Source organism: Rhinatrema bivittatum, chromosome 6, assembly GCF_901001135.1.
Source record: "Rhinatrema bivittatum chromosome 6, aRhiBiv1.1, whole genome shotgun sequence".
NCBI classification, from domain to species: domain Eukaryota; kingdom Metazoa; phylum Chordata; class Amphibia; order Gymnophiona; family Rhinatrematidae; genus Rhinatrema; species Rhinatrema bivittatum.
The window spans coordinates 171,643,279-171,655,464 of NC_042620.1; the positions used below are offsets into that span (position 1 = coordinate 171,643,279).

The 12,186-nt window shown below is 42.8% G+C and overlaps 1 protein-coding gene across 3 annotated transcripts in view; it reads right to left on the reverse strand.

Annotated features, from left to right (window-relative positions):
* RPE (ribulose-5-phosphate-3-epimerase) overlaps positions 1 to 12,186 on the reverse strand; it is a 42,420-nt gene that overhangs the window by 12,507 nt on the left and 17,727 nt on the right. For all 3 annotated transcript variants that reach the window (XM_029606149.1, XM_029606150.1, XM_029606151.1), the window contains one exon: positions 12,035 to 12,169. In XM_029606149.1, the coding sequence (XP_029462009.1) occupies positions 12,035 to 12,169 (135 nt within the window). The remainder of the gene's footprint in view (positions 1 to 12,034; positions 12,170 to 12,186) is intronic.

Below are 12,186 nucleotides of genomic sequence, written 5' to 3' on the forward strand. Positions count from 1 at the left end.
CCATCATTGCAACCTCAGCCACCGCTTACAACTGCTCTGATTCCATCAGTTGTACAGCCGGAATTGTCTGATCTCATCAGACAAGCAGTCATTCAGGCTTTAAAAGATCAAGCACCTCCGGTGATTCCACCGATGCCGATGCCACCAGCATCGATGCCGGTTGTATTACCGATGCCTGTGCCCTTGTTGGCACCGAGAACAACGATGGACTCGATCACTACGACACCGAGACTCATCGACGTCCATCTTCGCCCAGATACCATCGGGCTCTTCGATGCCGATCTCGATTCCAACGACGTCTGCATCGATGACAACCACTGCATCATCAAGGCAACCATCATCTGAGCCTCCTGAAGTACAGGACCTCGCATTCTATCCACGTCTTTTACAAAGATATCAAAATGTCATCGATAACCTGCCAACAACAAAGCCTCAGGACACTTCACATTTGTTTTCCTCCGATGATCCACAACCAGGCCCTTCAGGCCTTCATTACCCTCCCAGATCTCCTCCAAGGTCTCCTTATAGGGATGACCCAGACGACTCTTGGGATGACCAGCAGTCTGTAACGATTTCTGAGGGATTCATGTCTGAACCTTCACCTCCAGACCAGAGAAAAAAATCACCTCCAGAAGATTTATCTTTCTCAACATTCATACAGGACATGGCTGACTCCATTCCCTTCAAACTAACAGCAGAAGAAGATACCAGGCAACAAACTCTAGAAGTTCTACAGTTTGTAGACCCACCTACACAAGTGTTGGCTATTCCAATCCATGAGGTTCTCTTGGATCTTCAATGCCGCATCTGGGAGCATCCATCTTCTGTCCCCGCAGTGAATAAGCATGTGGACACAACCTATTTAGTGCAGACAGCTCCAGGATATCAGAAACAAGTTACCACACCAGTCTGTGGTAAGTAGAATCTGCACAGAAAAAGTCAAAACGTGTGCACCCACACTCATCAACTCCACCTGGTAAAGACCATAGGTTTCTCGATTCATTAGGCAGAAAAGTGTATCAAAGTGCCATCTTGAACACAAAAATCTCTGCTTACTAATTGTATATAACACAATATCAGAGGAACCTATGGAAGCAAATGGAAGAATTTCTTACTTCTTTGCATACGAAATTCCAGGAACCAGCACAGGCCATAGTCAACAAAGGCCTAGAAGCCGGGAAGCATGAGGTGAGGGTGGTCTATGACAACTTTGAGACTGCTTCCAGAGCAGCAGCAGCTGGAATCACCGCCCGTAGTTGGGCATGGCTTAAGGCCTCGGACCTCAGGCCTGAGGTCCAAGAAAAACTTGTGGACCTACCATGTGTCGGCGACAATTTGTTTGGAGAAAAGGTCCAAGAAGCAGTACAACAGCTTAAAGACCATACAGAGACTTTACGTCATCTGTCTCAAATACCACAAGATCCCTCTACACAATCTTCTAGTCGCCTACCTCGAAGAGAAACCAGACGTACTTACTATAGGCCAAGAAGATACTACCCCCAAACTTCTAGGGGTAGGTCAACTAGACCACAATGGTCCCAGGCCAGACAGCCTAGGCCTACCCGCCCACAACCCCCTGCACAGACAGACCCAGCGGTGGGCTTTTGAAACACAGGCCAGAGAACAAGTCCATCCCCTAAATCCTCGACCAGATCTGCCAGTGGGAGGAAGAGTATCCTATTTTCACACACATTGGCTAAACATAACATCAAACCAATGGGTACTCTCCATAGTGTCTCGAAATTACAAACTAAATTTCCTCTCAATTCCTCCAGAATCTCCACCACATTTCTTCCCACAACAAAATTCTCAACTACTTCAATTACAAGTAGAATTATCCATCCTTCTGAGAGCCAGGGCTGTACAGCCAGTGCCCCGGACTCAGCAGGGCAGAGGATTCTACTCCCGGTATTTCCTCATTCCAAAGAAAACCGGAGGCCTACGTCCTATCCTAGACCTCAGAAACCTCAACAAATATCTGAAGAAAGAAAAGTTCAGGATGGTTTCTCTAGGCACCATGCTTCCACTTCTTCAAACAGGAGACTGGCTTTGTTCTCTGGATCTTCAAGACGCTTACGCTCACATTCCAATATTCCCTCCTCATCGCAAGTACCTGCCCTTTATGGTGGGCCATCAACATTTCCAGTACAGAGTTCTGCCATTCAGCCTAGCCTCTGACCCCAGAGTATTCACAAAATGTCTGGCAGTAATAGCAGGACACTTGCACAAGGAAAGTGTCCATGTTTTCCCATATCTGGACAACTGGCTCATCAGGATTCAATCTCAGCAAGGAGCTCTCACTTCTCTGATTCGAACAATTACCCTACTTCACTCCATGGGTTTTCTCATCAATTATCAAAAATCCCATCTCACTCCAACTCACCTGCTTCAATTCATAGGAGCAGAATTGAACACCAATCTAGCAAAGGCCATTCTACCCGTAGATCGGGCAAGGACACTTACTCTACTAGCAAGATCCATTTACTTACAGAAACAAATGACAGCTCATCAGTTTCTCACTTTACTAGGCCATATGGCCTCCACAGTTCATGTCACTCCTATGGCACGGCTCACCATGAGAGTTACTCAATGGACTTTAAGATCACAATGGATCCAGGCAATTCAACCAGTACATTATCCAATTCAAGTGACCCACCAACTAAGATCATCTCTACTTTGGTGGACAAACATGGGCAACTTGCGCAAAGGCCTACCCTTTCAGCAACCAGTCCCACAGATAACGTTAACTACAGATGCATCCACCTTGGGTTGGGGATCTCTCATAGACAATCTCCAAACACAAGGGACTTGGACAACAGTCGAAGCAACATTTCAAATAAATTTCCTAGAGCTTCGAGCTATACGTTATGCGCTACATGCATTCAAGGACTGCCTTTCACACAAGACTATTCTGATCCAAACGGACAACACAGTAGCTATGTGGTACATCAACAAACAAGGAGGTACGGGCTCGTATCTCCTTTGTCAAGAAGCTGTACAGATTTGGGCCTGGGCCCTATCACACTCAATGTTTCTCCGGGCCACTTATCTGGCAGGCACTCAAAATGTACTAGCGGATCGCCTCAGTCGTCAATTCCAACCACACGAATGGTCCCTGGATCCCTCAGTAGTGACCAGGATCTTTCAGCGTTGGGGTCAACCAACAATAGACCTCTTTGCATCACATCTGAATCACAAAGTGGACTTATTCTGTTCTCTACACAAACAGAAGAATCAGCCAGCCAAGGACGCCTTTGCTCCTCCTTGGAACTCAGGCCTACTATACGCGTATCCTCCAATACCGCTCATAACCAGAACTCTAGTGAAGCTTCAACAGGACAAGGGGTCCATGAAACCATACTTCTAGACCTCTCGATCAGGGATCCAATTCGTCTGGGAGTAGCTCCCACTCTCATAACTCAGGATCAGGGTCGGTTGCGCCATCCCAACCTTCAATCCCTATCCCTGACAGCATGGATGTTGAAAGCTTGATCTTACAGCCACTCAATCTTTCCACCAACGTATCTCAAGTGCTTCTAGCTTCTCGTAAACCTTCCACACGTAAGAACTATTCTCTGAAATGGAAACGATTTACTCTGTGGTATAGGCAGAGAAAACTTGACCCTTTTACTTGCCCCACTACTTCCCTACTAGAGTACTTATACCACCTTTCAGACTCTGGTGTCCAGACTTCATATGTAAGAGTACATTTAAGTGCAATCTCAGCCTACCATAACAAGGTAGGAGATGCGCCTATTTCCACACAACCTCTAGTCAGTAGGTTTATGAGAGGTTTAACGCATCTCAAACCACCAATTCGGACACTAGCCATAGAATGGGACCTCAATCTGGTCTTAAGAAGACTCATGCATTCCCCTTTTGAACCCATAGATTCATGTGATTTTAAATTTCTCACATGGAAGACTATCTTCCTCATAGCCATTACATCAGCTAGAAGGGTTAGTGACAAGTTACAAGCACTTGACAAGAGTGGTTCTCCGTACACATCCAAAATTCCTCCCCAAGATAGTTACGGAATTCCACCTGAACCAATCCATAGTTTTACCCACATTCTTTCCAAGGCCCCATTCCCATCCAGGAGAAACAGCCTTACATACCTTGGACTGTAAGCGTGCACTAGCATTCTATATAAACCGCACTGCAGTCCACAGAAAATCCACTCAACTTTTTGTATTTTATGATCCAAACAAACCAGGAAAGGCAGTGGGTAAACATACCATATTCAATTGGCTAGCATATTGCATACAGTTTTGCTATGAAAAAGCAGGCCTTCCTCTCCAAGGGCGAGTAAAGGCGCATTCAGTAAGGGCAATGTCAACTTCAGTAGCACACTATCGTTCAGTGCCAATCCTTGACATATGTAAAGCAGCAACATGGAGTTCTCTTCACACTTTTGCAGCTCATTACTGTTTGGACAAGCAAGGAAGACAAGATTCAGTCTATGGACAATCTGTCTTAAAGAACTTGTTTCCAGTTTAATCCCAACTCCTACATCCAATCTGCTGTGATCTTCGGCTGACTCATTTTCAACAACAATACTTCAGTGCTACTTCACTACAAGATGACTCAGCCTCTAGCTTGCTAATCACCCATATGTGAAGACTAGCATCCTGCTTTTGTCCTGGGATAAAGCAAAATTGCTTACCTTGTAATAGGTGTTATCCCAGGACAGCAGGATGTAGTCCTCACAGAACCCACCCACCACCCCGCGGAGTTGGGTCTCATTCCTTTTATTATTTTATTTTTGCTAAAGCTTATTGCTATATACGAGACTGAAGAGAGACACCTGTGGCAGAGAATATCAGGGCATGCTGGACATGCTCAGTGGCCTCACAGGGCCAGTCAAAAGTTTCTAGAAACTTTGACAGAAAGATTTCCCGCGCTAGGGTTCAGTCGGTGACATCACCCATATGTGAGGACTACATCCTGCTGTCCTGGGATAACACCTATTACAAGGTAAGCAATTTTGCTTTATAACAGTTTCCACGATTTTCCCCAGCACTGAAGTCAGTCTCACTTGTCTATAGTTTCCTAGATCACCTCTGGAGCCCTTCTTAAATATCGGGGTTACATTGGCCACCTTCCAGTCTTTAGGTACAATGGATAGTTTTAATGATAGATTACAAATTAATTCTAATAGGTCTTTCATTTTTGAGTACTTTCAGAACCCCGGGGTGTACATCCGGTCCAGGTAATTTACTACTCATTTTATCCATATCTACATCCTCCAGGTTCACCATGATTTGGTTCAATTCATCTGAATCATCATCCTTGAAAACAGTCTCCAGAACAGGTATCTCCCCAACATCCTATTCCATAAACACTGAAGCAAAGAGTTCATTTAATCTTTCTGCAATGACCTTATCTTCCCTAAATGCCCCTTTAACCCCTCGATCGGCTTACTGTCCAACTGACTCCCTCACAGGCTTCCTGCTTTAGATATATTTTTAAAAGTTTTTATTATGAATTTTTGCCTCTATGGCCAGTTCTCTCTTAGCCTGTCTTATCTATGTTTTACATTTAAGTTGCCAATGCTTATGCTTTTTCCTATTTTGTTCAGATGGATGCTTCTTACATTTTTGAAGGAAGATCTTTTGACTAAAATTGCCTCTTTCACTTCACGTTTTAACCATGCCAGCAATTGTTTGGCCTTTCATCTTTTTTACTGCCTGAAATACATCTGGACTGTGCTTCTAAGATGGTACTTCTTAATAATCTCCATGCCTGTTGTACACTTTTAATCTTTGTAGCTGCACCTTTCAGTTTTTATTTTTCTCAACTATTTTTCTCATTTTATCAAACTTTCCCTTTTGAAAGTGTAGTGATAGGCCCAAGGATTTACTTACTGTCCCCCACTTCCAGTCATTAATTCACACTTCAATAATCACGCAACTTTTACAACTATGTTACCGCATGATCGGGAGCTTGGGACTCCCATGACAGCATGGCTATTTCAGCCCTGCTATCAACGGGAAAAAGCAAGTTTGCTTACCGTAAACTGTGTTTCCGGAGATAGCAGGATGATTTAGCCATGCGGACCCTCCCTCCTCCCTGGTAGTCTCCTTCTATTCAGCTACACTCAAACTTAAATACAGACCGAGGAGAATCTGGTACTTTCCTGCGCAGCCGCAGAGACTGAAAACTCTACACTCTGCTTAATAAAGCTCCACCTCCCGAGCCCTGATTGGCAGTTCCCATGACAGCATGGCTAATTCATCCTATCTACGGAAACACCGTTTACAGTAAGCAAACTTGCTTTTTTCTACCACTGTAAGCTGCAACTACTGTGCTTTTGTTTGTTTTCAGACCAAACGGGATCTAGACGTGGTCTGAGGGTAGATAAGAGAATTAGGGTAAGTATAGCTATTGCTCTGACAGAGCTGGAGTTTAATTTTTTGAGGGGGTTTTTTTTTTCTGTAGTGTGCTTAAGAAAAGGCACTCCACAGGTGTGTGCTAACCCAGCCATTAAGCTGCAGTCCAAGTGCATTTCAACTCTGCCTATGTACTATGCCAGACACTTTAAGCTGTGTGCTGTGAAACTATGTAGCAATCCTGATTCCAGTCCTTGTTTTGCACTGCAATTAAGACTGTGACTCAAAGTCCTACACACAGTTTGGAGTGACTGCAGCCAATTAGTCCTTTCCCAAGGAGAATAATAGGCAGATCCAGCAGTTCTCCAACATTCTAGAACTACCCTGCCTGGACTGGGCCCCTCCTCATTCCACTCCCCTATACACTAAGAGTTCTTGTAAGTGGAGAGTGACTGGCTTCAGCTTCCAGGTGACATCAGAACGCTATGATTCTGAGCCCCTGGATGAACATGTTTGTTAGCCCCGCCTCACCTGTGCTGAGGCGGTAGCATGCAACCTTCCCTACCTGCCACGCTATTGCTGGGACAAACCAAAATACTATGCACCAAAATTTTATAGGGTTCACTTATTACATAAACCAATCAATTGCCCGCGACAGCATCGAGCGTTGACAGAGAGCGTTTAACCCGTCTTACTATGGCATAATAGCGAAGCGTTTCAGCTCGTGGTAACTTTTGAATGAACATTTGCAGTGAAGGAAGGAGGTTCCTCTACAATCTTTTCACTCTTCGATTATTGCATAGCCTTTGGGGAGGCATGAATACTTTGGAGGTTTGAAGAATATTAAGTTCAAGATAAGTAAATCCGACTAGTTAATAATATCTATTGACTTCCCCTGAAGAAAGATCCTGTTGGGTCAGAAACAAGGCCTTGTCGGGTTGACTGCAAACTTTTAGATAGAGTCGGTGTTATCCTTGAGTGGTTAGTAAATTTCCAGACATACGGTCGGTGTTACCAATGAACAATGTGGGACTCTAACTTATCACTGCCATTAAGAATATTTATGATATGTTTTTAAAGCACATTGCAATTCATAAAAAAACTCTAAAAAAAAAACCAAATAAGGTAGGAGGTGGTATGTTCATGATTAAAACCGATATAAAGCATTACAAACTAGTAGTGCATTGAAGTTCTATGAAACTATCCACTTCCTTCTTTAAAAAATTCTTTTGCAATGAATGTATTATACATAGAAGTTAATTGAATTAATACAAAGAGGGTTTTTGCCCCTTCTAACGCTTTGAAAGGCATTTTTGAAAATTGCATATGGGACACTTTCCACTTGAGTGGCAATTGTAACGCTATTGCTGGGAGCACTTAAAAGATCAGACACAAGCTGCTGCTGTGATAAGAACAACTGTCTGCACTTCGGGGAGAGCGACTGGCTGCAGCTTCCAGCTGACATCGTAACGCTGTGATTCAGAACGGGCTTGTTAGCCCCACCTGTGCTGACGCGGTAGCACGAGACCTTCCCTATCTGCCATGCTATTGCTGGGAGCGCTTAAAAGATCAGAGATGAGCTGTTGCGGCAGGGTCAATTTATTAAATTGTGGGGTAGAGGAAAATATGCTTGCCACGGAGGAAGCGTGAATGTAAGATAATTGCAAATGATTAAGACAGTGGGGAAAAGTGGATAGAGGGGAAGAGGGAGAATAGCGATGTTTTATTAACCGCCAGGAAAATTCAGAAAAATCGACTGGAAATTCATGATATGGTATTAGAAAAGAAACTGGATATGGTTTGTATTAAGGAGACCTGGCTTAAGGGGAATATAGGGATAGCTTTTTCGCAATATGTCCAAAAGGATATAATATTGTAACATATAATATGATCGGGAAGAGGAGGGAGGGGTGGCAATTGTTTAACAGGCATTTGCCACTAAAACAGATGGTTGTGGAGGGATTTGATGGGTGTGAATCTCTTAGTGAAGTTACAATACAGTGAGCCCATAATTATATTTTGATAGTATTGTCTCCCGGATATTACAAGAGAGAAAATGGAGGAGGTATTGGAAAGCTTATTAGTTCAAGCTATTAAAATCCTTATTATTTGATCTTAGGGAATTTTAATTTACGTCAGGATAATAATTCAGATTTGATGATAGGGGATTTTTTGTGTGTGTTAGAATTGAGTGATCTGGTACAAATAGTCTCAGAACCTTACCATAGGAAAGGGTATGTTCTGGATTTAATCCTAAATTCCTCTTTGGTGCAACAGTTAGGTAGCCTGTGATATCAAGGAGTTGAACAGGTTATATGGTCGGATCATTATTTGGTGACCTTCTCATGCTGTTTTACTAAAGATAGAGTGAAACAGGAGTGGTGTGAAGATTTGAGGTCAAAATGGGGAGTAGTGGATCCAGAATTGTCTAGGAATGAGGTAGATTGTGTAGTAGATAAGTATGGGGAAGGGCTAGAGAAGAGGGATGTGGAAAGTATTATTGAAGGGTGGTATGATATAATAGAGGAGAGGAAAGTAAGGGTGAGAATGAAGGAGAAAAGAGGAGAGATAATTAGTGGAAAAAACAAATCCCTGTGATATACTGAAGAATTGGCTGATTTAAAAAGAAATTGCTGTCAGTTGGAGAGAAGATGGCAGAAAACCGGAGACAGTAGGGATAAGATCCAGTGGAAGGAAAGTAATACAGAGCATTTTCAGCAGACTGCATTAAGGAAAAGGGAATATTACAATGGAATAGTACAATTTTCACAGCAGAATCCAAAAGTTTTATTTATGATAGTGAGGTCTTTACTGGGAAAGAAGGAAAAGGGTAGTATATGGCAGTGGTTCTCAACAGGTGTGTCGGGGCACACTAGTGTGTCACGAGGTCGTGGGAGGTGTGTCTCAGAGCCAGCAGAAGGCTGCTCTTGCCTCATCAGTCTGGATAGGAGTTGGCTGATTTCACCTTCTTGGCTGCTCTTGCTTCCTTCTCCTCCTCCTGGCCCACTGGGAGGTTATTCCCTTCTCTTTCATCCAGATCAGAGCGAGATATCACCAACTCCTGTTCATATGGGCCTGGCAAGACACCAACTTTATCTTCCTCTGCCTGGCAGTGAGGTTGCTGATTCTTTCTTCACCCCATGGGGCCTGGACAAGAAAGCAGGAGCACGAGGAAGAGAGGTGCGTGCTCTATAGATCCACTGCTGACTTCCAGTGTTGCTGCCTCATCTTCTTTCTCTCCTCAATGCTTTTTGCTCTCACCCCATGGGGCCTGGACAAGAAAGCAGGAGCATGAGGAAGAGAGGTGCATGCTCTATAGATCCACTGCTGACTTCCAGTGTTGCTGCCTCATCTTTCTCTCCTCAATGCTTTTTGCTCTCATCTGCTGTGTAAAGCGGGATGGAGACTCTGGATTGGACTGAAGGTTTATGCTGGCTGGGAGCCAGGAGGAAGTGGAAATGTGCAGGAAGGCCTTAGGAGATAGGGAGTTAGGAGTCTGCTGGGTATAAATCAAATTGTCTGTTTGCATTTCTAATAAAACCACTACTGCAACATAAATCCTGTGTGCACGCTACAGAGATCTTCAGCCTGACAAACACCCGCATAGGAACTCCCACACATGCTCAATAGAGAAGAGGCCATTCGGTGACAACCACATGTCATGGTTAATTCAGCCCTTCTTTCTCGACAGGGAATAGAGAAATTAAAAAAAACTAAGTGGCTTGCAATACCAATCATTCTCAACAAAATGCTTTATGAATTAAATAGACAAAAAAAATCTAAACAGAGTGTCACTAACATTCACCATTCAGCAAAAATCAATTATTTGTTTTAAATTCCATATCCAGCTTAGCAACAGAAGGGGCCCAAGTGACACCCATCGCTGTACTAACAGTCTGCAAAAAGCATTCCTCCTCACATAAGTATTTTTATTTTTGTCACAGCAATTCTGTTCAAATCTATTAGGGTCTCCCTGCCCAAAGTAAAATCTTCCTTACTACTGCTAGAGTAATTGGGTCTGAGGCACATGGGTATAAAATGGTTCAGTATTCATAGTGATTAACCAGGCTTTTGTTACTCCTACAGCGTCTTCAAAAATCACCAAAATCTTGGATCCAGGATCTCAGCCATTTTACTTTTGACACATTTTAAGAAAGCTAATCCTTTGCTGGCTCCAATCAGATTCTCAAAAATCTTTTATCAGACTTCCCATGTTTTTATTAAGCTCTGACTAATTCTGCTAATTTGGATCAGAAGCTATCACAAAAATACAGTTTTCTTCAAAAGATATGGGCTTAAAACAAAATGAAGGCCATTGTGTATGCAGCTGGTTCTCTTTCTATTAATAATCCAATCCTGTCTGTCTTCCATGTACATAAGATGTGGTTTTCAGCATGAGTGGAAGTGTAACTCAAAACTGACTGTCCCTTAAGAACACTGTTATAAATGAGGGATTGATTCTAGCACCAAGGACTGATACCTGAAACTTAGTAACATATAGTACTGTAAAAAGTATAAACATTTTAAAGTGTTACATTTTTGCTTTATATCTAAAGAGTAAAATGCTAAGGAATATCTATGGGACATTACACTAATATTGTTTTCTGGACAGAAAGTCCTCTACAATCTTTCTGCTGTTAGCTTGTCAGGTCTCGGTCTTCGGCGCACCAATGCATGTCTGCCGGGAAACACTGACATCTTAAGATCGAAACAAACGTTGTAAAGTAGGATAATGTGTGTCAATAAATAAATAAATAAATAAATAAAGTGTGTCAATCTAAAAATGTAACTTTGGATCACTGTAACTAGAAAGTACAGGGAGCCCTTGATTTTAACGCAATCTAAAATCCGTAAAAATCTGGATTTTCTCTCCCAGGCAAAGTAATAGGTGGTAATGTTGAATTGACTCTTCAGCTCCTTTCAAAATTTGTCAATAATTTTTAACACCTAAAGTCAAAAATTAGCAATCCTGGATACAAGATTCCACTTATCCACGCTCTCATCACCTCCTGCTTAAACTACTGCAACCTGCTTCTTACAGGACTCCCACTGAACCATCTCTCTCCACTACAGTCTATTCAAAATTCAGCTGTGCAATTTACCTTCATCCATTGTCATTACAACTATATAATCCCTCTTAAGGCACTACATTGGCTCCCCATTTTCTTCTGTATACAGTTCAAGCTTTTCTTACTTATCTAACAAGTGCTTTACTCTGTAGCTTCTCATTACCCCTCACCTCTCCCTACCCCCTTCCTCATTAACTCCATTCACTGGGCAAGTAACTTATCTGTGCTCTTCTCCTCCAGCGACAACTCCCTACTTCACACTTACCACCTTATGCTTGAAATAGACTTTAAGAGTCGGTGCATCATGATCCTTCTCTGGTCATATTTAAATCTAGCCTCAAAACCCACCATTCTGAGGCTACTTTTCAAATCTTAACCCTTCATTAGGTTACTAATCATAACCTAAATAAAATTACCAAAGCCTCTTTTCTGTACTGTAGTGTGTTTTGACTAGATTGGCAGCTACATGAAGAAGGGACTCTCTTATGTGTATCTATACAGCGCTGCATACAGCTAGTAGCACTATAGAAATATTAAGTAATAATAATGGTTAATGAGGTTCCTAGATCAGTTCTGTGCAAGAACAGCCCTTCACAACATACAGTGCCTCCACTACTTGTTGTAGGAAGCTACCTTTGACATCATGTCTTCCATGAACGTCTGACCTCCAAACCCAGGTTCCACAGTCATAACCAGAGCCATGTCTATCTGATTGGCCCAGGGAGCTAAGTACTCCACCGTAGTCCCTGGCTTAATGCCCAGACCCACCTGTAAGAAAAAGTAGA